Source organism: Phodopus roborovskii, unplaced genomic scaffold (genome assembly GCF_943737965.1).
Source record: "Phodopus roborovskii unplaced genomic scaffold, PHOROB, whole genome shotgun sequence".
NCBI classification, from domain to species: domain Eukaryota; kingdom Metazoa; phylum Chordata; class Mammalia; order Rodentia; family Cricetidae; genus Phodopus; species Phodopus roborovskii.
The window spans coordinates 7,925,042-7,950,647 of NW_026126558.1; the positions used below are offsets into that span (position 1 = coordinate 7,925,042).

A 25,606-nucleotide genomic window follows, 5' to 3' on the forward strand; every position below is an offset into this window, starting at 1 on the left:
GCTGAGCCATGTTGTCAATCCCATATGAAATATATATATATATCTCATATGTTCCATATAACACAAATGCATGCTCGTTGCGTGCATATGTGACCCCTGGAAGTCTCGGGCATCCTCGTTCTAAGGCGGCTCCAGCAGCCATCTCAAACCCACTGAAGAGTTGGATACTTCTGCAGTGTTCAGCAAATGGAAAGTTAATGAAGACCACAAACCCAGAGCGGGAACGCCGCCCGCTGAGTCGCCTGCGCATGCGTGTGCCCCAAGACCATCTAACCTCAGTGCGCAGGCGCAGCTCGAAGCGCAGGTGTTTGACGTCACCAAGAGCGCCAGCGTGGGCGGCAAGAGGCGTCGCGCTGTGACGTGTGTTGGCCATGGAGTCGCTGGCTGGTGAGGAGTTCATAGAGTAATGGGGGGGAAGCGAGGCTGGGACGGCGCAGTGGTCCCCGTGGTCCGAACGTGTCGTGTGGAGGACGATACTCGGCCCGTTACGGCTGTGATGTCCAGGCTGACAGCCGCAAGGGAGAATCAGTCCGGCCCGCGCCCAGCGGGGTTAGACACGTTTAAAATAGCCAGAGCGGGGTGGGGTTTGGGGTTGGGGGTCGTCGTTCAGCGTCGAGCACCCGCAAAGCGTGTTCACTGCCTCGCTGTGAACTAGGGAGCATATGCACCAAGCAGCGAAAGTCTGGAACGCATCCACTTGCCCGTCAGTGGCGTCTGCCCATGCAAACGCTGTGATGCCACGGAGTTTACGAGGGACAAAAGTTGGGGGCTAGAGAGAGAGAGAGAGAGCTCTGTGGTTAAAAGCGCTTGTTCTTGCAGAGGACTGGAGTTAAGCCCCAGGAAGCATTTTCGATAGCTCATAACTAAAGTTCCAAGGGAAGGGGCCCTGGCCTCCGCTGGCACCTGCACGCATCCCCCCCCCCAACCCAGTTGGTAGTGGTGCACATAAACATGTAAACAAACGGCGGACACACACTATGTTTTAAAAAAAAAAGACAAATGTGCTTTCTACACACTAGTCTTGTGAGGTTTAACGATGTAAAAGAACAGGTTGGGGGTGTGGCTCAGTGATAGTGTGCTTGCTTAACATACTTAAAGCCCCGAATTTGACCCACTGCACCGCTATATAATTGAAAAGACTACATTCTAGCCAAATCTAGTGGTGCACATTTGTAACCCTTACTACTCGGGAGGCTGAAGCAAGAGCATGTTAAGTTTAAAGCCTGTCTGTGCAACAGAGTGACACCCTGCCTCAAAAAGGTGTGTGTAGCTCATCAGAAGAATGCTTGCCTAGTATGCCAGAGCCCCTAGTACTGCAGAAATGGAGTCCAAAATAGGAGCTCTTCTCTCAACTGGTGAGGGAGCTTGAAGGAAAACTAATATTTCCATTGTTTTGAAGAGAGACTTGACACCTAAGCCGTACTGGTATGGACACAAACTCCTGGGCAGATGTTGTCACAAGAGCAGGTATACAAGTGGCCACATGCACTGTGGAATTGCCTTTTATCAGTAAGTCACAGTCCTCCGTTATCATAGGTGTCTCCAAGCAAGGCATCCGTGAACGAATTTGGGACTATATGGAATCACATGATTTAGCTGACTTTCCCCGACCTGTTCATCACAGGATTCCCAACTTTAAGGTACAAAAGTGTTCCTGGTATTGTTAGAAGGGGATCAAGCTATTCCTGGGAGAGTCAAGTCAGTAATACAGCTCCTCTGCTTTCTAGTAGGATTGATTTTCACAGAGCTGTCTTCCCTCAGCCACTTATGGAGGGGCTTATGGAACCCCTCCCCCAAGAGGGAAGCCCAGCCTTTAGTGCTCAGAGAAGCATCCTGTTTCATAACTGTTCAAAATATTTGTCAACCCAAGATGAATGTTGCTGATAGCTTGCATGGAAAATAATTAGCCTGAAGGAGACAATGTAAGCCAGGTGCTGGCTCACACTGGCTATCCCAGCACTTGGGAAGACAGAGGCAGGAGGATCAGGATCTTAAGGTCATCCATAGCTACATTGTGAGTTGGAAGTCTAACTAGGCTGCATGAAACCCTGTCACAGACAGACAGAAAGCCTGTCACAGACAGAGAGATGGGGGCAGGAGGGCATGCAGTGTGACATTGTTTGTGACCTTTGCTTTGTTCTTTTGAAGAGAACTGATGTGCTTGTGAAGGTAGACCAAGGCCCTGGTTGGTGTAGGACCTGGTGCCCACCAGCACCCCATATTGGGTTCTGGCTGAACTGATTTCAGACTGCAGGGCCCCTGGAGACCATTCCTCCCTGAGGTCTCAGTTGTTTCTATGCTTTTGTGGGAGACAGACATGGAGTGCAGAGAAGAGAGTACAAGAAGTTCAGGATGAGCTCATAGTCTCTGGAGTGAAGGAGACCTCTGGACATCCTGCTCCTTGACTGGATGGTGCTTATGTGAGCTCTGTTCTTCTGTGGAAATTCCTCAGGCTCAGCATGTGAGATTTGTGTTCTTTTTAGAGTTTTCTTCCATTAAAAAATGAGTTCTGGGGCTGGAGAGATGGCTCCATGACTAAGAGCACTGGCTGCTCTTCCAGAGGTCTTAAGTTCAGTTCCCAACAACTGCACGGTGGCTCATAACCATCTATAATGGGATCTGATGCCCTCTTCTGGCATAAAAAGTCAACAGAGCACTCATATATGTAAAATAAATAAATCTTTAAAAAACCAAAAAACGAACCTGAGTTCTGGGCTAGTCCCTTTCCATCCTGTGTTCTTTCTGAGGTATCTCCTTAGGGAAATGTGGGCTCCAGTATCTGGGTGGATGCTGGGCTGTGATGCCTAGACCCATACTTGGCCTATGTCCTCATGGTGACGTGCAGTCACGTTTACACAGGGTGCTTCTCGGGCTTCGGAGCATTTCCCACACCTGCATGCTTTCAGTGTGGCAAGAACCATTAAAGTCAATCCTGATGCTCCTCAGAGAAATGCCCGATTCCTCGTGCTAGAGGTGAGTACAGCACTGTCTTTGCCTAACTAGGGGTCTTACCTGGCTTGCCAAAGCATCAAAGACCTGGAAGTCTTTGCTGGGACACAGGAAGTGAAAGTGGACCCTGATAAGCCCTTGGAAGGTGTCCGGTTGCTGGCACTGCAGGTAACTCCATGTTCCCAAGCTGCACTCTGTAATGAGGGCTCAACCTCCAGGTGACTGCTGAGTGCATGCAGTGGCTGGTAAACTGCTGTGACTGCAACTCACAACAGTCCATTTCTTCACTATATTTTTACTGTTCTAATTCCTTGAAACAACAACAAAAAACCTACTCAGAAATCTGATACTGTGTTAGGTGGTAGTGGTGCACACCTTTAATCCCAGCACTGGAGAGGCAGAGGTAGGTAGATCTCTTCAGAGTTCTTGGCTAGCCAGGGCAACACAGAGAAACCCTGTCTTGAAAAGCCAAAATAAATAAATGTGTGGACCACTTTTCAAAGGAAAGAGGGCACCTTTGGCATTGATTCAAACTACTTTATATCATCTCACTTAGAAGAGAGCTTGGCGTGCATTTTAAAGCACATAGCTCTTAAGCAATTATAGTAACCAAAGCAGAGCCACAGAGGTATCACTGAATGACAGTTACTGTAATATGATGACTGACATAGCTTTGCTGTACTAAGTCTGCTGCTGCTTTTGGCACTGAACATCAGGCACAATGGCTTTGGAAATCAGTCTGGGACTGCCAGAGGTCATGGAGTAACTTGATGGTTCCTCATTGCTGTCACATTACATGGAAGAAGCTGCAGCTGCACAGGATGCCTGCTGTATTGTGCAGTAAGGAAGGTCGTGAGGCCTTTGTGCTGAGAAGAGCAGTGACATGAAACACTCCTCTGCTTCTCCAGACTGAGCAGGATTTGTCCCATGAAACTGGAGCCTTCTTGGAAGCACAGAAGTGTCTGCCTTACCTCCCAGGCAGAGAGATGGTGTTTGAGCTAGTGTGACACCCCACACAGCAGTGAGAACAGCAGGGGACATTGCTGATGGGAGGGGACACTGGGGATGGACACTGTATTGTCACCAACAGTCCTCAAGTGGCTCTCAGGGGAACCAGGCACGAGAGGGGAAGTAGCCCAGGTGTGCTCAGGGGTTCTTTAGCTGAGATTCCCTTTCTTAGTGGGGAAAACATGCACTTGTTGTGTAATTGGTTGTCTTTTCCCTCAAAGAACAAAAAGACACTGCTGGTCCCAACACCACGACTGAGGACAGGGCTGTTTAATAAGATCACACCACCTCCTGGAGCCACTAAAGACATACTAAGGAAATGTGCCACCTCCCAGGTGAGTGCTAGAAGCCCCCACCCTGGAGGACCGTCCTCAGGAGTCACTGTAGTGTAAAATAGAACATGGAGTTTACACAAAGCCACGAGAGCAGTGTTCAGCAGTTCTGCCCATACAGTAGATATTTAAATAGATGCTTTGGCTAGTTAGAAATGCTTGTTCAACAGCTGGTAAGACCAGCATCAGGCACTCTGGTGCCCTCTTGTGGTAGATTTGGTGCTGTGTGCCTGTGCTTGCTCCCACCTGTTTAGATGAAGCTTTGGAGGGCAGGATGGGCTGGAAAGCGGCTGTCAGTGATCACTGCTGACAGGAGCAGGATTGCACATCATCAGACACTTCACAGTCCAGCTAAACTGGAGTCTGTAAATTCATTGACCTGCTAGAGAACCAGGATTTGCATCTTAGGTTAAATAACATTCGGTAGCTTTTTAAAGAGCCATAAACCCCATGCCATTTTACTTAACCCTTTTAAAGGGACTTTACCTTGAATCTAATATGTAAAGGTTGAATGACTTTTTATTTTCTGATAACTTATGGAAAAAATAGAACTAACTACAGCTTACAAGAACGAGTACAGTATGCTGTAAAGATAAAGTATGTGTATGTAGAGGGGCAAGTTTGGGAGGGCTGGATTTGGTGGTGGCATCTGAAATCAGGTACTGGGAAAGAGGGGTGGCAGAAGTGCTGATGCAAACCTGCCTGGGCATCATAGCAAGACTACATTTCAGAATAAGTATTAAAAGGAATTGGGGTGGGGTGTAATGCAGCTCACTAGAGTCCTTCTCCATCTTATATGAGGCCCCAGATTCCATCCCAGCAATGAAGAAAATTGAACAAGAAAAAAAAAAAAAAAAGAAAAGTAAGATAAAGCCATAGTTCTGGTCAATCCCAAGCCGACAGCTCAGGATTCTCAGAGACGGGGCAGTGATCAGTTCCAAGACAGGGTGTTGATCAGTCCTGGGCCCCAATTCTGTCAGTGAGGGGCCTAGTTCCATGGTTACTGAGAGGGATGGCACAAAACTCCCAACAGGGAGGGTACATCAGGCATGCACTGTGATGTGCTCCAGGGAGAGACCCATCCTGGCTCTACACTGATCCCAGAAGAGACTTGCCAGGTCTCTGACCTGCTGCACGGGTGCAGTCCCTTCACACTTTCTATACCGCCTCTGATCATCAGAATGAGTGGTGGAACTTGGGGTACATATCCAGAAGCAAGAGTGCCCTGTGTGAAGCTCTGGTTTAAGTTTAAGGTATTTAACCCCCTGTGCCTTCTTTTCTAACATCTGTTCTGGTGTCCCTGTGCTGGGGAGCCTGAGGCTTCTGTGACTCAGCAGGTTCTGGCCTGCTTATGTGTAGCTCCCACCTGATTCTACCTAAGGTGTCCTTTTGACGTTAGTGTTAGTGTTCTGTAACTTTGAGTGGCTAGTTCCCTCTGACCATCTTCCTGGGATAGGAATTGTAGAAGATACACCCTCAAATTGTTCCTGGAACTAACTGTTCTAGGATACTGCCTCCTGTAAGGTAGTATGGGAGTCATATCCACTCTGACTGCTCTGAGACCATGAGCTTAGCCTTGTATTTCCCTTTATAGGGTGTGCGGAACTTCAGTGTCCCTGTAGGATTGGATTCCAACGTCCTTGTGGATTTAATTGTAGTGGGATCTGTTGCTGTGTCTGAGAAAGGTAAGTTAGGTAAGTTAGAGACAGGGTGTCCGGGTGTTCCTGAAGGCTGCCCTGTGTACTCTCCCCTTGCCAATCATTCCCCTCTGTGTGCCTGACCTCAGCCGCTGCACTGGTCACTTATAGAGGCTGTTTTTGTCAGTCCAGAATCTCATGAGTGCCATAGAATAGTGAATGAGTCTTGCACCTCAACTAATACAATCTGGATAATCCTCACAGACATTCACTGAGGTCTGTTTCCCTGGTGATCCTAGATTCTGTCAAGTTAAAAGTAACAGTCACAGGTGCTCACAGGAGCTCCATCATCTCTCTGCCTGTCCCCTGCACATGGCTGGGATTATCCAACTTGAATTGTTAGTAGGCTGATAGTGATCTTTTAACAACATGTTGTTGTATGACCTGTGCAGGCCTCAGAATTAGTCTTCCTCTTAGGCTCCGGGTTCTCCCATGTTTCCCAGATTCCCACCTACTATGTATGTGTGCCACCACATAGTGTTTCCTGCCTACCTTTTGACTTCCTCTCAGCTCATCCCCAGCTATGTAGCCTGCCCATACTGTCTGCTGCCCTTCTGTCCCATTGTCTTTGTCTATGCGTTTCTGTCAGAGGAGCTCAGGTAGGTCTGAATCTTAGAGAGCACACATCTTGGTGGTGTGCTTCCTCCTGGGTTGATGCTGGTACCCAGACTCCAAGTGAGGAGAGTCCACACTGGAAGCCAAAGACCATTACTGCTTGCTGACTGCTATAGTCCTTTGTGCTTCTGCATGCAAGGGCCTGTGACCATGCAGCCCCACCTAGCCTGGCCTCCTCTTTGCATCTGGCTTCTCTTCCTAAGGCAGGCAGATCAAACACCTGCCCTTGGAAATAGGACTCTCTTTTCTGTCTTCACACACTGACCTTTTGTGACTTATGGCTTTTGATTTCAGAACTTGACTTTAGCTCTCCATCCCCCAACCTTAGCCTCTGATGCAGCTGTGGCTCAGCACCTGGCCACTGTCACTGCTTTTCACTATGTCTTGCTGACGTGACTGGCACACAAGTGCAAGCTTGGTCACCCCATATGGCATCTGAGGTTTACCTACTCACTATGCATTGTCAGTGTTTTGTACCCATGGGTTCATGTTCTGGGGCCACTTATGGGTTGCTATGGACAACAGGAATGCTGAGATCTCATCCTTTCCACCTAGGCCTGATAGGAACCCACTTCTGCTGCACCCCTGTCTTGTCTCTTAGGCTGGCGAATTGGGAAGGGAGAAGGCTATGCTGATCTTGAATATGCCATGATGGTGTCAATGGGAGCTGTCCGTGAGGGGACACCAGTTGTCACCATTGTCCATGACTGCCAGGTATGTACTGCAGATGTGTCATTGGTGCCCCTCTCAGCCACTCCAGGAGAGGGAGGGACACTTATTTGTATTAGGCTTTCTCGGACACCAGCCCCCAGTCATGATGCAGAGACTTAATTTAACCTGTTCTTCTTCATTCACATTTTGCCTCGAGGCTTTTTTTTACTTTTCTTTCATTCTGTATGTCCTATATTTCCTGCTTCTTCCATGTCTGTCTGTCTGGTGGCTGGGTGTCTTCCTCTCTTTTTCCCTCATTCTCTATTCTCTCTTCTCTTGAGCCTAGATTCCTCCTTCTACTTCTCTCTGCCCACCTGCCCTATCAGTCCTGCTACTGCCTAGGTATTAGCAGTATTCAGCTTCTTATTAGACTAATCAGGTGCCTTAGGCAGGCAAGGTAAAACAGCAACATACCTTTACATAATTAAACAAATGCAGCATAAACAAATGTAACACATCTTTGCCTAGTTAAATAGTCCACAACATAAACAAATGTAACATATTTACATAGTTAAAGTAATATTCCACAATACCTATTCCTTGCATCATGCTATGAAAGGTGTTGATTGATGAGGCACCAAGTCTCATATACTGACGATCATCTATCCAGTTGGTCACTTCCTTCCGGGCCCTGCTGTAACCTGACTAGACAGTGCCTTACCCTGTCCAGGTTGTTGACATTCCTGAGGCTCTTCTGGAGGACCACGATCTCACTGTTGACTACATCATCACTCCCACCAGGGTCATTGCCACAGGCTGTGCACGCCCAAAACCAACAGGGATCATCTGGTCCAAGGTGGGTCATTACTTTGGCTGACATGGCCTACTCTAGTGGCTCTTATGTGTTCCTTGTGTGCATTGCCTATGACTTTGAATGGTGTAGCTCTGAGTCACATCTTCAGGCTAAGGCTTAGGGTCTACCTAGAAAGCAGTGATGAGAGGGTCACTGCATTGTGGCTCCTTTGCTTGTGTGTGTGTGTGTGTGTGTGTGTGCGTGCATTCATGTGCATGTGTAGAGGCCAGAGGTCAACCTTGGGTGTCATTCCTCAAGATGTGTGCCACCATGCCCTCAGCCTTGTGATGTTAGGCAAGCACTCTGCTACTGAGCTACCTCCCAGTCCTTTGCTTATTTTTAGTTTGGAGGCAGGGTTCACTGTCTAAATCTCTCAGGTAGCCAAAATTGCAAGCCTATGCTGCCAACCCCCACAAGTGACTGCAAACTTCCAGGTGATTGACACATTAAAATCAAATCTGAGTTATAATTTTTAGAGGATAGATGATTAATTACAGAGCATAAAATGTTTCATTAAAAAGTAGAATTTTTATTTCATGTGGCACATTGGCAAAAAATAATGACCATTCCTAATTGCCAGCTAGGAAAAACAGAATGTCCTGTCAGCCTGGGCAGTGACATCAACCCCACTTTGCTAGCCCAAATGTAAGCAGCTCAGAAATGGCAGAGCCAATGTGGTTGGGACTTGTAGAGAAGTGAGCCAAGCCAAGGCTATACTGGTGTCATTACTCCCTACTGTGTTCCAGACAGGAGTGACACCTGGCTCCATAGTAGCCTGAGTATCAGGATATGCCATCATTGTAGCTCCTGTGCTGTCAGGCTTTGTAGGAAAGAAGCCCTAGAGTCTGAGTGCTGATCTGATGTGTGCACTACAGAAACTCTGCCTTGAGCCAGGCATAGTGGCACATGCTTTAAATTGCAGCACTCAGAAAACAGGGGCAGGTGGATCTCAGGGAGTCCAAGGCCAGCCTGGTCTACAGAGCAAATTCCAGGACAGGCTCCAAAGCCGCACAGAGAAACCCTGTCTTAAAAAACAAAACAAAACAAAAAAACCCAGCAGCAACAACTACAAAACCAAAACAAAAAATAAACAAGAAACCCTGCCTTGGAGCCATGGCTTTTCTCTCAGTAACTCCTTGTTTACCAGCTTTGTGCCACAAAAATTAAAGAAAAAATTGTCTTTGATGGATGAGAAGTCAGAATGGACTGGACAGGTCTCCTTCCTGGCCCACTGCAGGCTGATCTGCCAGCTCAGTCCAGGCAGCTGCTGCCTGCATGCTTCCAGCTGTGTTTGTGCACACAGATCAGGCACCCAGCTCATCCTCCAAGCCCCACTGTGCTTCCACTGCCTCTGCAGGTTGCTGGGATGTTGGTGACCAACTATAGCAACTCAGTAGGACCTCAGGTGACCTGTGCAAAAGCCCCACAGGCTGACACTGAGCTCAACAAGCTGTTCATTTAGCAACTTGGTGACCCACAGAATCCTGCATAAGTCCTTCTCCGTGTCAGACCTGTCTGGTTGTGTGTAGGGCCAGGCCCCATTTGACCCAAGAGATGCTCCTGGGCATGTAAAGGACCCCATCCCAGCCACAGGTACCATAGGGAGCCATCACTCACTTGGAGATAGCAGGGAATTGCCTTGTGGCCCATGTTAATACCACTAACTGCAGGGGCCTCTTCTGGGTGAATGACCCACAAGGGAACCCCAGTGTTTCCTCCAGAAAGATAAAGGTCCATTCCACCCTCACTGTGGCACATAAAGGGACAATTTCATTTAGGCTGCAGGCCATGGGATCAGAGCTGCAGGTTGGTGACTTTCTATTAAGAAATAGAATCCAGGACCGGCCTGGTATTGCAGACTTATCCAGGCACTCTGGATGCTGGGGCAGGAGGAAGGCAAGTTTGATGCCTGGGCAATATGATGAGGCTTTGTCTCAAAATAAAAAGAAATGGCTGGACTATAGCCTAGTGGTAAAATGCTTGTGTAGACTGTATAGGCCCTGTGTTTCACCACCAGCATCACAGAAATAAATAAAATTAAACATGCAGTGGAGTTCTTACTTGTCTCCCCCAAGACTGCACTGGGCCCTTCAGCATCCTTTCATCCATATGGTGTAGTACATTGCCAGAATTCCTCCTAAGTGTGTGGGTGTGGCCTCAGTGTGACTACCCCGTGGACACCAAAAGACAACTAAGGTCACTGTCTTTCAGGTCAGTTGTGAGATGCTTACGAAAATCCCAGTACTAAGGATCCTCCGTGAACGAGAGAAGCCTGCCGGGAAGGATGTCACTCTTCAAGCTGAGCCTGGCAGCCAGCACCTGGCTCCAAGCACTATCAGTAGACCCTGGGATATACCACAGTCACAAGCAGGTTCCATAGGAGGGGCCTATAGCCCCCTGCAGAGCATGGACACCCACGTAGCTGCCACTGTGTGTGTGGGAAACCTGCCCTACAATGCTCGTGTTCGTGAGTTAAAGAGAGCCCTCCAGGAGCTGGGGGCAGTTCCCCTGAGGCTTACCTGGCAGGGGCCACAGCACAGGGCCATTCTACACTACACAGACTCAGCTGCTGCCCAGCAGGCTGCCTCTCTCCTTCAGGGCCTACGCCTGGGTGCCAACACCTTGAGAGTGGCACTGGGACAGCAGAGGGATACGTGACCTGGTGAGCAGCTCCCACCAGAAGAGCCATGCCCTCTCTGTTGTTGGGATGCCTCTGGCATGTGACAATTTGCCATTGTTGGTGGCCTGCTGCTGTGTGAGGCATATGCTCTGTTCTTCCTGGGAAGAGGGCAGACTTTCCTAATGGGTAAGGATGGTAGCATGCAACACATCATGATTCTCAGGATACTGTGAGCTCTGACTCATTCTGACCCATTCCAGTTCTGGTTCTGAAGTCCGTGTGATGTTCTCTGGGTGCAGAAGGTTTAGGGACTGAGCAACAGGGACAAGAGGTAGGGAATGGAGAGAAAGTGACCATAGGCTCACAGAGAAGAGGCTGGGGCAGGGATTGAGGGCAGGCAGCAGAGCCAGAAAATGGTCCTCGTAATCATTGCAGACCCCCCAGTCCCACAGCACAGAAGTGGGGACGGGAGTTTACATCCAGAGAACAGAAACCCCACATTGTGCACATACGCGGTCATGTCTACCCAGGCTGTACAGCTGTAGTCATTGGGCTTAGGGCCTCACTGTCCCCCGGTGAGGATGAGGGGCTGGGGTGGCAGCTGCCTCTGCTTTCCCAGACATAGCACTTGTGCCATTGATCCTAGGCAAAAAGTCAAAATAAGCACTTAGGTGGAGAGTATGTTTTATTCACATGTGCATGCCTGAGAAGTTTCTTGTTTTTTACCAATGGGTCTTCTACAGTGTCCATTAACATTGTCCTTTGCCCCAGAAGGGCAGGCCTTGTTCACATATTAAGAGGGGAAAAAAATCTTATGACAGATGTCTCCTTGCAGGGACCCAGCCTTAGAAAACTGCTGGTTTAGTAACCACCCTTCCAAGTTGTCACTGGCACTATGGGAAGCAGGCCTCAAGCTGCCTCTGGCCTTGCACCTACTAGCCTAGCCTTCCCTGCACTCCTTTCCAACAGCCACTGCTCATCCTGTCCTCTCCCTAGTCTGCTTTCCCCAGGGTCCTCACCTGCCCTTGTGTCCCTTCTGATCCTCAGTGCCCCCTGTGGGACAGCAGCTGCAGCAGCATGGAGCTATCTTTTCCCTCTTGCTGCAGACCAGGACATGAGCACCTCAGGAAATCCCATGTTAGGGGAGCTGTCCATCAGAGCTGGGAAATGGGGAGATGACCCTTACCCAAATATCAGCCAAGCCTGACTCCGTCAAATGATCAGTCAGGTCACCCAGATGGTGTGGGCCTCTTGTCAGTTGTGGCCAGAATAATCCAGATGTGTTGACACACAGTCTGAGCCCCTTGTGTATTTGTGTAAAGTGGCATCAGCACTGAAGCCCAGGTGCTCTCAGTCTCAGTCCAGGTAGATGCTGCAGAGTGTTGTACCCTGTCTCAGGATGCCCTCGAGGTCTAGTTCCCCAGGTGGCTGGTGAGCCACGGGTGACAAAGTCATTACATTCTTTGAGGCTGTGATTGTGTAGCATACAATAAAAAACTGACAAAACTTTTCAGGTGCTGAGCTGGCAAAGATGCTGTAAGTGTTGCTTCAGGATTCTGGACCCCTCCATGTTATCCACCCATGTGATATTCAGCTTCACCAGTGGTAGAGACTTGGGTTGTTTAGAAGAAATTGGTCCTTTGGGCTGGACTTCACCATGACTGTTTTAGGATTACTGTTGGTATGTTGAAACACCATGATAAAAAGCAGCTTAGGAAGGAGGGGGTTTATTTTGCTCAGAGTTCAATATAACAGTTGATCATCAAAAGCAGTGAAGGTAGGAACTCAAGCATGGCAGGAACCTAGAGACAGGAGCTAATGCAGAGGCGTGGAGGGATGCTGCTTACTGACTTGCTCCCCACAGCTTGCTTACCCTGCCTTATAGAGCTCAGGACCACTAGCCAAGGGATAATCCCACCTATGATGATCTAGGCCCTACTATATTAATCACCTAAGAAAATGGCTACAGGCTTGCCTGCAGCCTACTCTTCTGAAGATACTTTCTCAATTGAGGTTCCCTCCTTTCAGATGACTCTAGCCTGTGTCAAGTTGACATAGAACTAGCCAGCACCTTGCCCTCTTCCTGTGTATACTTTCTCTGCATCCCTTGTTCTGATGAGAATATAGCCTCATCCTCCTGCCATGACTGGGACTTCAATCTGAAGCTGATCCAAACTCTTCTGGGCATCTTCACAGTGATGAAAAGCTGGCTAATTCAGGAAGATACAAACCAATGGCTTCTCCAGCATCCATTGTAACTGGCTTTTAGAAATCTAACAGCAGGGGCTAGAGGAGATGCTCAGCTGTTAAGAGCCCTTTATGCTCTTCCAGTAGGCCTGAGTTCAGCTTCCACCACCTATGTAACAAAGCTTATTTGACTTCCATGGATACTGAACATACAACATATACACACACACACACACACACACACGAACGAGATAACGACTTATAAGTAGTTGGGTCTGTGGCTGATGAGCAGCTCAGCCTCCTGTAGGTGAAATGAGTTTTATAGAAAGTGATTAGAGGTCCACAGAGATGCCCCAGTTCCAGCAAGACCCTTGCAGAAGCTCCTCAAGGAACCAAGCAGCAAGCAAGAGCAAGAAAGCAGAATTTGACCTCTGCTCTCTTCCACATGCACGCACACGTGAACTGGGGAACAGAATAAAGTGGATTGGCAGAGGAGCCACAAGGCAATGACCCTCTCAATGCTGGCTTCTAGGTGATTCTAAGCCTTGGTTTAAAGATGAGGTTTGGGATTACAGGGTTCAAAGTTCCAGGTGATGCTGGTGGCATCTCCCATCCTGTGGTCATGTTGAAGTCACGCTTAATACAGAAGCCAGGATGTCCCGAGGGAAGAGGCCAGAGCAGCAGCAGTCATCATTTTGAGGAGTGAGATGGCTTGAAGAATAGAATGCCAGAGAAGAGGTTGCTGAGCCTAGGGGTCACTCTTAGGTGTCTTAGTTAGGATTTCTGTTACTAATAAAACACCATAACCAAAAGCATCTTATACTCCTATATCATAATCAGTCATCAAAAGGAGTCAGGAGCTGATGCAGCTCACCCCTCATGACTTGCTAAACCGGCTTTTAGTACCAATCTAGGGGTGGCACTGCCTATAATGAATCCCCTCACCCTATCAGTCATCAATCAAAATGCTCCGAAAACTTGCCCACGGGCCAATCTTAGTGGAGACTTTTGTGAGGGTTCCTCTTCCAAAATGACTTTAGTTTGTGTCAAGTTGATGTAAAACTAGTCACATTAGGGGAAGCATGTCTGTCCATCAGGCTATCTTAGCACTCTGGATGGCCAGACCTACAGAAACACATTTAAAGTCATAGGCCTGATGGTCTTCTGAAGCGTGAGATGAAATTTTCTGACTTTGCAGGAGCCAACGTGCAGGCTCACCTCCTAATCCTGGCCTGATGCTGTCCTCTGGGTCCCATCATCTGGGCTTGATGCTCTGCCCTGCATTGTCCTGGACATGTGGGCCTAATGTAACCTTCTCTGATTCTGGACATGTGTTCTATATGTGATGCTGCCTCTGAGGTTCCTATTCTCACAGCCCCAGTTCCTGGCAAAGTGATGAAGGAGGCCGCTGTGCTTGTATACCTTTATCTAGGTTCCATGACCAGCATCCCAAATAGATTATAAAGCAAAGAGAACATCTATTTTGTTATTTATTTTTGGTCTCTTTATGTTTTGTTTTTTGAGACAAGGTTTCTCTGTGGCCCTGGCTGTCCTGGAACTCACTCTATAGACAATGCTCGCCTCAAACTCAAGAGATCCACCTTCCTCGGCCTCTGATTCCAGAGGTGACTAAAGGCATGCAGCCATTACTCCTGGCTCTGGTTCTTTTTTGTTGTTGTTTGTTTGCTTGTTGTTTTGTTAGTTTTTGAGTCAGGGTTTCCCCACATAGCACTGGCTAGCCTAGAAGTAGCTACATAGAGCAGGCTGACCTCAAACTCACAGAGATCTGCCTGCCTCTGTCTCCCACCACACCCAGCTTCAAATTTCAAAGTATCAGAGCCTTTCTGCAAAGTAAATCCTTCATAGGACCCATGTATATGGGCGGCATGTCAGCGACACCCTGCACTTTTTAGTGGGCACTGCCCCTTGCCTTTCTTATACTCTGAACTCCCTTTCCCTGCAGTTGGGGGAGAGGGAGGAGCTTTCTTCTGTTCTCCCGAGGATCTGAAGTGCCCAGGGAGCTTGGTGCATCTTCCCAGGAAGCTCTTCAGCTCTCCCAACCAGAAAACTTACCCCAAATCCAGCTAAAGTTACACCACATTTGGCTTGTCACCTGGGGACCAACTCCACAAAGTGCTGATGCTGGACTGTCCTGTGGAGAGGAACAGGCACCCAGCACTGCCAGGACAATGTGCCATTTTGGAAGGGATCCTAGGCCAGGAGGAGGAGCCCTCATAGGCCCCACTGAGGCAACCCTGTAACCTCAGGAATGAGATGACTTACTGTTTTAAGCCACTAGGGGCAAGTGTTTGATTCCCTGGTAACCAGTCATGCAGTTTCATTTATTGTCACAGATAATGATAGGCACATGTAAATCATATTAAAGTATAGATCAACATTTCCTCTGAAGAACAGTTCACAAGAGTAGATAGAGGGTTTACCATAACCATCTTCATCTTCATTGAAGATGCAGGTTCCTCAGGTAGCTGAGGCCCCAGGAGTGCAGCCAAGTTGCTCTTTACCCCCAGTGAGCAGGCTCAAGCCAGGTTCATTTGGCAGGAAAGAAAAATCAGCCTCCCCCTGTGAGGTGACTAAGGTCTTCCCACAGCAGAGGAAACGTGGACTTGGGTCTGTGGCGTGGGTGTCAGGGTGACCCACTGTACTGGGCCCATCCTGCATCTTTCAACCCTCTCGCCTCTAGGGTGTGGCTCCTACGTCTCTGGTGTTCCTGTGGGCAACAGTGCAGGTCCCAAGGACCCTAGATCTCTTCCTGATCCCTCCATGCTGCCAAGCCCCAGAGAGTCTGGGTCACCCAAGGATTTTCCTGGGACCTGCTGCAGAGATGTGCAGACAAGCAGACTTAAGTAAGGAGCTGCGTTCTTTCCCTCACAGAGGCAAGGCTGCCCCCTGTGAATGCAGCCCTTTATCCTCCAGGGTCATCAATCAGGATGGTTGAAATGGGAGCAGACATGAGCCTGTGTGGTGTGGATGCTCCATACTTTGGTGGTTGGAAGCAGTAAGCACTGGTTTTGAGGTGCTGAGCTGTGAGTGAATCCAACATTTTTCATACCTGCCCGTCAAACAAACCCACCAGTAGGAGCATATTTCCAGATAAGGGTCAGGCCAGAGCTGTCTGGAGCCCTTAAGCCTGGCCTTGTGGGATGGAAAATGGCTGTTTCTGAGGGAACACTGACCTGCTCATCTCCTGACCACAAGTAGGACCTCTAGGCCAACTGGAAGCCACCACAGCTTGTCAGAACACAGAGAACATTGAGTAGTTGAAGAATTTTGAGTCAGAGTCACACACCACCTTGGGGGAAAGGGGGCAGAATGCTGTGTGTTTTGGCTGTGTAACCTCAGGCTGGGCTCACCTTCTCTGTGCCTGAGTTCCTTCGAGTTAACTCTTGAGACTCAGAATACACTTCTCACATCACCCACATATCACAGGAGGGAAGCAAACAAAATTAGGAAGAGGCAGAGTTAGGACTGGAACCCTACCCTGTGGCTGGGAGCCCTGAGGCAGCATGCCCATTATTTGCTTTTCTAGGGCCACACAGTCTCGGTGAAGGGGATGTGTTTGAGGATGACAAAACTGCCTGGGATGGGGCTGGAAATGACTTTTCTAAAGTCCATTTTTCTAAAACCCCACTGTTTGTGTACCTGGGAAAAGAGAATTAGTTCAACTCCCCACAAAAATAATCCATCTTCCCTAAACTGAGGACTAAGGGTCTGTCTGATACTGGGTTCACTCATTGGGACATATGAGCCTACTACTGGCTGGTGAAATATGTGAGAAATGGACAGCAGATGGCGCTGTCTCCTCATGAGAAATAACCAAGGGCAAAAATCCCAGGGCAGTCTTGGTGCTTCTCCTGTAGTATCCTGGGTTCCCTCTCCCTGTACTGACATCACGATGAACTGCAGCTGGCTGCCACCACCCCCACCTCCTGCCCCTTGTCCATTTGCTGCCCTGCCCTCCTGGAGTTTACTCCTATGGCCTGCTTCTGTTGCTACCTTCCTTCACACACACAGACCTACCTCTCTGACCCAGCCTGACCACTGGAACCAGTGCTGGGGGGGGGGGGGTCCAGTGAGAGCTGGGTCCTGCCAGGCCCCTGTCACACATAAACCCAGAGACATTATGTGCCTATCTAGAACGTGCTTTCCGGACACATTCCCAAAGACAGACAACTTGTCCTTTTTCAGGGACATCTAAGAACCTGGCATTCTTCCACACGGCCATGACCCGGGACAGTCAGGGAACATGGGGCCCTAGTTTTAATAAGATGCTCAGAGAGGCTTAGCACATGGTCCTTCCCCAGACCACTGCTGTGTCACCATGAAGACACTCAACACTAGAACTATGCTAGAGTAATGTGGGCTGGGTCCCAGCGGTGCTGTCTGTCCTGGCCAGACTGTGCAGGCACTCTGATTGGCTCAGTAGGACTTTCAGATCTGTTCAGAATACCTCACCAAACTGTCCCTTGGGTGGCCCAGGCCCAGTGATATCCCTTCAGGGGAGTCATGTGAGTCTTCCTAGTAGTAGTAACAGCTGCAGAACACAACGCCTGCTTTGAACAGGTGTGCTAACCCCACCTTCCCATCATGCTCTCTGCAAAGTGGACTTCTTTCGTACGGCCAGCCAGGTGACTTATGGACACTGTGGCAAAAGCAGGGCTATGCCGACCTGTCTACTGTGAATAAGTCTAATGGCAAGCATCCACAGCTGCCAGTGTGGTCTTTGAAGGCACTCGGTGTGGGTGGGTAGCACAGCTGTGGTCACTCTTTACCCATCCCGTTGTTTTACAAGGATGGCATTCCTCACTGGACTGCCACAGCGCACCAGAAAATCCTGTAAGAGTGGGAGTAGAGATCTGTGGCAGATAGCATCCTAAGAGTGAGACACTGGGTACAATACTCAGAATGGAAAAAGAGTGGAGGGGAGAGGGAGGGAGAGAAGGAGAAGGGGGAGTGGAGTGAAGAAATGCAGGCAGGAGGGAAAAAAAAAAAAAACCAAAAACACCCTTACAGCTAAAGGTCCATGATCCATCCACTCATTTCTACAAAAGGCCAGTGACTGGCAATGGCCCCACCTGGGCTTGCAGGAAAGAATGCTCCTTCCTCTCCTTACCCAGAGAAACAGAATCAGGCAGCCCCACCCTACTGCTGCCCACAGCTCCTCTGGTCTGGTGTCAACTCTTGCTTGATGTTTATTTCCACTGTACCAAGGGGTTGAAGGAAGAAAGGGGAGCAGGCAGGGAGCCATGGTGAAAATTGGAATGGCAGTTTCTATAACTCCAGGAGGGAAGTCAGAGTCTCCTGTCTGACAGGACACTGGGAGCCTGTAACCTTCCTGGACTGAGTGAGAACGGAAAGCTGGGCAGGGACTGGCAGCCTTTGTGTAGAGTGGAGGCCAGCCTGGGCTGGGTCAGGAACCCATCTTCATTCCCTCTCTGCTGACGATGGGTTACCCAGAGAAACAGGTGAGCTTCCGGTGAGAAAGTCCGGGTCTGAGCCCCAACCCCCCACCCTCCTACCCCAGGACCTGTGCATCCTCTCCTAGTTTGGCTTCCATACTGAGAGTAGAGGGGGGCAGTGAGAGCCACCTAAGGGGTGTTGTGAGGGTGGATGAGGTGTCCTCTGTGGAGAAGGTTGCCAGAATGTAAGTCTTCCAAATGCCTCCTGTTCACCTGGGGAACCAGTTTTCCCAAACTGCCGCTGGAGCCAGGGCAGGCAGGAGAGGGCAGCAGAGGCCAGTCCAAGCCACCTCAGCAGGGTAGGCTGGGGCTGAGGACTCTGAAGAGGAGCTCACACTTCAGCCCTTCCAGGACCCTGGTCAAGCTGTGAGGACCTCTGTCTGTCCCTCCTCTAGAGAACAACCGGCTGCGAAAGAACCCTGATGTGATGGGTCACTCAGAGCCACCAGCAGGAGTGAAGTGACCCTTCTCCCCACCACAGACCCTCAAGTGTCAGAATATTCTTTCTGGTAGTCTGTGTGGGAGTCTCAGGCCCAAACTGGAAGTTCATAAGAAGCACCCAAGAGGTGGCCCCTGGCAAGTGTGGGCTGGTGAGTTCCCCCCATCCCTACACTGAGAAACACCAGGGGGCTGAAGGCTGCTGCTCTCCTTTCTGGGTACCAGGATATTGTGTGCCCTTCCACCTGAGCACTGCCCCATCTCACTGGGACATTGGCAGAGATGAGGAACGCAAAGAGGGGTGGCTTTGTTTGCACAATGCTAGGTGGCCCCAGGGCAAGGACTCCAGGTCAGTAGTTCTACTCCCTCCTAGGAATACAGTGCCTGGTGAGTCTGACAGGCCCCGGAGCCAGGCTTTGGTACAGCACCAGCCCTTCTCTGCCCTGAACCCTTCAGTCACAAAGAGAAAGGACACCAGTGTAGAGATCACACCTCTTGGGCCCAGGCACCTACAATCACAGCTCATACCCTGTTGTCATCTAGCCCCTAGGAGCTGAGGTCTCACTGGGCCGGGGGTTCAGGATCGGTGGGACCCTGTGGTCCGGCCCTGGAGTTCCTCCCTACTAGAGTGGAACCTAGAGTCAGGGCCTAGGAGGCTAAGCACCCAGGTCGGCAGGCAGAGGTTGTGGAGAGGGCTCTTCAATTCACCCCTACAGCGGAGCTTTGTGCCTTTCAGTGCCTTGTCAATCTCTGGGCTTTCTGCCTTAGGCATCGCACACACTCAGGGTCTTCTACAAAGATGCTTGGAGATAACTAACGCACAGCTCAGTCTGCGCTAATGATAAGTAAGCATTCACAATTCAGTGCCACTTGGAGGCCCTTGTGTCAACTAAAGCCTGTGACTTGCACGTGCCAGAGTGCTTTCTTGGGCACAGCGGCATGTACGAACCTAAGCGGAAAATGAGTTCAGGAGAAAGCCTGGCGCCATCAAAGCGGTGGCGGGAAACCTCGGGTCGCGGCTAGGCCATTTTAAGGGCTGAATCCAGACCTTCTTAGCTTGCCCAGAGCCAGGCCCTCCTCTGGGGAAGGCCGGACTTTCCCTTTTACCCTCAGGCAGCAAATCCAGGGAAAGGCAGAGGCCAGGCCCCATCCCCCGGGCCCTGGTCAGTTCTGCGGGAGCGATTCAGGGTGCCTTCCACCCATCTGGCTCTGATCTAGGGGAGCTGGGAAATCACATGAAACTCGCACAAGATTCTGATGATGAGCCGTAAGCTGGGATCCACCGCCGCACAGGGGGACGCGGACCTTGGGCGCAGAAGCCACTGCACTGGGATGTGTGTGTGTGTGTGTGTGTGTGTGTGTGTGTGTGTGTGTGTGTGTGTGTGGTGGGGGAGGATGTCTTCGTGCTTCCCCTGTCCCCAATGGGGCGCAATTGGCCCTGGGGAGGGAGTGGTCCCGGCTCTAGGTGCCCTGAGAGCTTTCCCCTGGACCTGCTTTCTGCGCTGCCCCCCCCCCACCCAGTGGAGGTCTCCGTTTGCTCCAGACCAGAGGCCCGAGAGAGCAGCGAGGTTGCAGCCCCCGCCCAAAGCTGCAGACACTCCTGCTCTGGCCTTTCCCTGTCCTCTTTATCTGGGTTTTATAGACAGCTGTTAGTTTGGGACATTAATTGCCCGGACGAGTTTATTGATAATGTTGATGTAACAGAGCACCAGAGAAATTACCCTCCCGTCCAGAATGTCAAGTCGGAGAAGAAGCAGGTTCTGAGGCACGACCCTACGGTGCACAGACACTGCGGTGGGTCAGGACCAGCACCAACAATGCGCCTTATTGTGTTTGTTTTCCTAGGTGGGCGGTTGGTGATGGAGACGGTGGTCAGGGGAGCCCAGAGCTTAGCGGTTCGTTGTCTCCAGGAGAGGGGTTAAAATACGATTTAGAAGGGAAATACGTTAGGGGCGGGAGCATGGGTGTAGCTCTCGGCACCCAAAGACGGAAGGTCTCTTCGTGGCTGGGTTTTACAAGACTCCACCGGGAAAGAGCATCAGGCAATTTTTTAAAAATAGACAAAATAAAACAAACAAAACTTTGAGGTTGCTTCATTATCTACAACAGAATACAAGGCAAGGTTCATGCCTGGAGTAAACGGCACATCGGATTCAGGGTCAAAGGAAAAAAAACACCGTAAATATATGTAAAGATTGTGTGTGCATGCACACACTTGCTTTTGCCCAGCGAGGAAAGACTACCATTTTTCTTTAAATGTTTGGTTATTTCTTCAGACCAAGAAATGACATTCAGAGGGAGGGAGGGCTCATCTTCTAAACCTACAATGGGGGTTGTTGTTACCCCTACTTCAGTTTTTACTCCAGTGTGAAATGAAGAGAGAAAAAGAGGGCTAATGGAGGTGGAGGGGGTTTGAGATTCACCTCTATTTAGTTTAGTTTTGTCCAGAGAGCAGAAGCTCCTGGGGTGGGCAATAAGTTGGTCTATTACCCCAACAAAGTAGCCATTCTACTTTATTTCTATCGACAAGAGTTTTAGAAACCATATACAAATGTTATACATTTTTTATTTTTGTTCTTTTTGTAGGAAAAAATACACAAAAAGCATACCCTCGGATTGTCCTTTTATACAGTGCAGAAGGAGGTTTAAAATATGTGTCACAGATGCCGCACCTCTGCGGTCAAAATACTAAAAAGGGGGGCAGTCCTTCATTTTATATATATTTATATAAAACATATGGAAATTTGTTTTTACACAGATTGGTCTTTGTTTCAAATTTACAATGGATATCAAATAAAAAAAAACAACAACTCTACATGGCAAATATTGCCAACCAAGTCACACCATTAATACTGGGAGGGTAGAGCTACGTGGTGTTTTGATTAGGAAGAGAAAGCAGAATAAATAACAGGCTGAGCCTGTCTACGGTGTCAGGGAGCCTGAACTACACCACCTGATCGAGCCTCTGTATCCCTGCAGCTTTCTGTGTTCATTTCCTTTCAGAGTTGCAGTAGAGGCTGGGAAGCAGAAAAACACCCACTGAAGAAGTCAAAAGGCAACTCCAAACAAAGTGAAAGACGCTGGGGGAAGAAGGTGGAAGGGGTTGGAGGCTGGGGCGGCTTCTCAGCTCCTGCTGTCTTTTTTAAAAGACAAACAGTGACTCCAGATATCCTTCCCATGAAGATCCACCTGTGACTGCTGGAGGAGACCCCAGGTTGGGAGAGGGGGTGCCAAACCTGGTCCTTTCCTCCTCCCCGAGGGGAAAAAAGATGGCTGAGGGGAGAGAGGTGCATTTCAAGACATTCTTTCAAAAAGTTAAAAATTAAAAGATAAATATTCAATCAAAAATAAACGTATTTGATAATGACTGGTCTCACATGTTCGTGTTTTTAAAAACTGTCCCTTGATGTGAGGTGGGGAGCGGGTGGAGAGACCTCGGCAGAATTCTTTCCATGTAGCTGGCTTCCCCCAACACAGCACCTTCATAGCTGCTTTCAGTGGGGTTGAAAATAGGTATTTATTTACTGACAGCTGCAGTCTGATCTGGCCACTGTTTTTCAGAAATTCGTGAGGGAGTGGAGTCGCCAACCACATCGCTAGGTCTGTGTTGGGCTTTTCTTTCCAAATAATCCGTTAGGGAAGGGGACAGGCCCTTTTCTCTTGCTGCCGGTTATACCTCCAGAGTAAAGCAGTTTGTGGTGGTGGGCTCCTGGTCCCTGGGCTGGAGGGCCCATGGCCTGGGCTTCACATCACACAGGGCTTGATGTCTTGGTAGGTGACCTGCTGATGGTAGTAGGATCCTCCACCAGTGGAGTGCATAGAGGAAGATGCCATGGCATTGAAAGAGAAGACAAACTCCTTTCTGTCACACATGCTGGGTGACTGTGAGTGATACCGAGGGATTCCTGTGATGGCAAGGGTGAGGAGCAAAAATTAGCGGCTAAGGCAAGAGTCCAGAGCCAGAAGCCCCTTGCTGACCAAGCACACCACTGCTGCCCGGCTCCAGCATTTTTCTGGCACAACTGTCCCCTCCACTCCCCATAGAGTTCCCAGCCCCCCAGGGGGGGTCCAAACTGGGGAAGGGGAATGGCCTCTCCCTGTACATCCAAGACCCATACTAGATCACTGGCTAAAAGTCCTGCTTGGGGAAGCTCCAATTGCCCAGGGCCTCTTCAGCCTGGCCTGGACCCTGAGCCCAAAGAGGAAGGCAGAGGAAGCAGTTACAGCTTTTGATGCCCCAGAGCCTGGGAGACTGAGATTTCTGAAGTTGTTACTTCTACCCTGGTGAAGTGGGAGGCCTAATATGGGGTCAACACGCTTTCAGAGCCCTGAGCCTGGTTCAGAGGTTCAAATAGCTTCAACCTAGAACAGTCTCCCTGGAGGACAGGCAGCGCCTGCCCAGCATGAGTGGAAACGGGATTTTAACTTGGTATAAGCTGGGGGTGACCCTGTGGAGAGGTGGCCCACCATGTCTAACCTAGTGTTTTGCCTCCCAGGGGCTCTGACAGTTTATTTCTGGCCATCCCTCTACCCATTTCTCCTTCCAGAACTAGGCCCGGAAGGAGAAAGCTACCCATAAAGGGCCAAGAGTGGAGCATGCTGTTGACTATCTCCTTTCTCAGTGGGGTGAGTCTGGGGTAGGCACTGAGGGACTTTGGAGCCTAAATCACGAAAGACAAAGAGCATTGGAGCTTATAACTCAGACCTCCAACTCCAGGCCTGGTCACTATACAGGCCAGCTTCTGCCAGCACAAAATGCCCCTGGACTCACCAGGCCAGGTTTCCTGAAGAGCCTGGCTGAGCCTCCAAGTGTCAGGCCCAGGCCGCTTTGGGCCTAACTCTTGCTTTGGGCCTACCTCTTCAGCTCTTGCCTAACACAGACTCTTTGCAGGGGGACTATCAAAAAGGTAGGCCTACACTGGCCAGGGTTAGGCCCCTGGTTAGATACAGAGGACCTCTGCTAAATGTGAAGGCACCCGCATGTCCCAATGGACTTAAGAGTGCTCTATTCTGAATCTTTGGGGTGAGAATGGGGCCTACCTGGTCAGGCTTGGGGCAGCCAGCAAAGTGAAGCCAGAACAGAAACTGAACCAGCCTAAACCAGGAAGGTATCAAACTGCACTCACTCTTCAAAGAGAGAGGAGCAGTGCCAAAGGCACCCTAGTGGGTTGCTGTCTCCTCTTAGAGTTGGGGCTACCCTCTAAGGAGCTGGACTGGTTCATTACCTGTCAAGGGTCTGGGTTTGGGGACCCCTGCACTCACCTTGCAGTTCTGCTGGCCCGTTGTGACTGTTTTGGTGCAGGTACGGCTGGTCCAGGGAGTGCGTGGAGAGGCTGCCAGACAGGGGGTTGGCTGCCGGGTTACAAGGGGACAGAGGCTGTTGCTTGATGTAGGAGGCCCCGCTGTTGAGAGCTGCGGAGGCCGAAGGCGGCCAGGCTGCTGCGGAGCTGGAGTAGACGGCATGCGGCTCCATGACCCCGCCGGCACCGGCCGGCAGCAGCGGGGAAGCGGGCACTGAGCTGTCATGGTGCGGGTATTCTCCGGCCCCAGAGCCACCACAGCCGCCCATGTACGAGTGGCCGCCGTTGGAGGGCAGGTGTGGCACCGAGTGACTGGGCAAAGCCATGCCGTCCACGTTGCCCGCCAAGTGGCCATTCATCATGCCCAAGCCGCCCTCCAGCGCCAGGCTATTGGGCGCACACGAGAGCCCTCCGGAGCCCTGGAAGCCGTAGGTGTCGGGGAGGTGGTTGAAGCCTAGCCCGTTCACCATACTGTACACAGGCTTAAGCGCTTGGCATTTCCTTCGGAAGCCGCGCGGCCGCCGGCGGAACGAGCCCTCCTCGAACATGAACTCGCTGGCTGGGTCGATGGTCCAGTAGTGGCCCTTGCCGGGCCGCCCGAGGCCCTTGGGCAGCTTGATGAAGCACTCGTTGAGCGACAGGTTGTGGCGCACAGAGTTCTTCCAGCCCTGGTAGGCGCCGCGGAAGAAGGGGAAGCGCGCCTGCAGGAACTGGTAGATCTCGCTGAGCGTCAGGCGCTTGCTGGGAGAGCTCTGGATGGCCATGACGATGAGTGCGATGTACGAATAGGGCGGCTTCTCCGGCCGCCGCACGCCCGCGTTAGTCTTCTTGGCCTTGGTGGGGCCCGACGCCGCGGGGTCCATGGCCTGGCCGCCCGCGCCGCCGCCTCCTCCTGTGCCCCCGCCGTGCGGCGGCTGCTGCTTGTCGGGCGCGGACATCGGGTGGCTGCTGCCGCCGCCGCTGCCGCCGCTGCTCTGCGCCGCCGAGCCGGGAGGAGGAGGAGCAGGAGGGGAGGGAGGGGAGGGGGCTGCGCGGGGCGGCTGCACCTCTGCCGTCACTGCGGCTCCCGAGCGCGCCTCCCCCGCGCGCCCGCCCTCCCCAGGCGCGCGATTCTCCTCCTCCTCCTCCTTGCTGGAGGCCACGCGCGTTAGGGGGCCCGGCACCGCCCCCCACTCCGGGCTGCACGCCTTTGCGCCCCAGCAGCCTGCAGCGTCGGGTCCCCCACCGCTACTCAGTGGGCGCGAGCCCCCCACGTCCCTCCCCGCGCGCCCCCTCGGCCCCCGCCCTACCCGGGCTGCGCAGCCCGCCCCGCCTTTGCCGACCTGGACCCGGTGCGCCGGCCTCCGCCTCCTAGGCCCGGACGAGTGGGCTGGACACGCGCCCGGGGCCCCGGTCTCTGCAGCACACTGGGCTGCGGCGGTGGCGAAGGCCTTGGGTCGTGACCAGCGCAGGCAGAGTAAGCGACTGGGTTCCCGGGCC

General features: G+C 50.9%; 2 protein-coding genes across 3 annotated transcripts; one reads left to right on the top strand and one right to left on the bottom strand.

The window, feature by feature from the left end:
- Positions 1–306: 306 nt before the first annotated feature.
- Positions 307–12,240, top strand: Mthfsd (methenyltetrahydrofolate synthetase domain containing). Of its 2 annotated transcripts, none has more exons than XM_051201649.1 (8): positions 307–387; positions 1,537–1,640; positions 2,860–2,973; positions 4,179–4,292; positions 5,884–5,974; positions 7,203–7,315; positions 7,983–8,108; positions 10,317–12,240. In XM_051201649.1, exons 1-8 carry the CDS (start codon positions 372–374, stop codon positions 10,761–10,763), a joined length of 1,125 nt encoding a protein of 374 aa, XP_051057606.1. In that variant the 5' UTR covers positions 307–371; the 3' UTR covers positions 10,764–12,240. The 2 variants fall into 2 exon arrangements, with proteins under 2 accessions (XP_051057606.1, XP_051057605.1); XM_051201648.1 differs by lacking the exon at positions 2,860–2,973 and adding an exon at positions 3,004–3,117.
- A 9,133-nt stretch (positions 12,241–21,373) lies between these two features.
- Positions 21,374–25,334, bottom strand: Foxf1 (forkhead box F1). Its single transcript, XM_051201647.1, has 2 exons — positions 24,090–25,334; positions 21,374–22,732 (listed from the first exon to the last, which is right to left on the bottom strand). Exons 1-2 carry the CDS (start codon positions 25,063–25,065, stop codon positions 22,572–22,574), a joined length of 1,137 nt encoding a protein of 378 aa, XP_051057604.1. The 5' UTR covers positions 25,066–25,334; the 3' UTR covers positions 21,374–22,571.
- Between the last annotated feature and the right edge of the window lie 272 nt (positions 25,335–25,606).

Coding starts and splice junctions, on each gene's coding strand:
- Mthfsd (XM_051201649.1), top strand. Junction 2,974..4,178: donor CCCGATTCCTCGTGCTAGAG/GTGAGTACAGCA, acceptor TTTCCCTCAAAG/AACAAAAAGACACTGCTGGT. Junction 8,109..10,316: donor CAGGGATCATCTGGTCCAAG/GTGGGTCATTAC, acceptor ACTGTCTTTCAG/GTCAGTTGTGAGATGCTTAC.
- Foxf1 (XM_051201647.1), bottom strand. CDS start 25,065: ATGTCCGCGCCCGACAAGCAGCAGCCGCCGCACGGCGGGGGCACAGGA. Junction 22,733..24,089: donor CGGGCCAGCAGAACTGCAAG/GTGAGTGCAGGG, acceptor TTGCCATCACAG/GAATCCCTCGGTATCACTCA.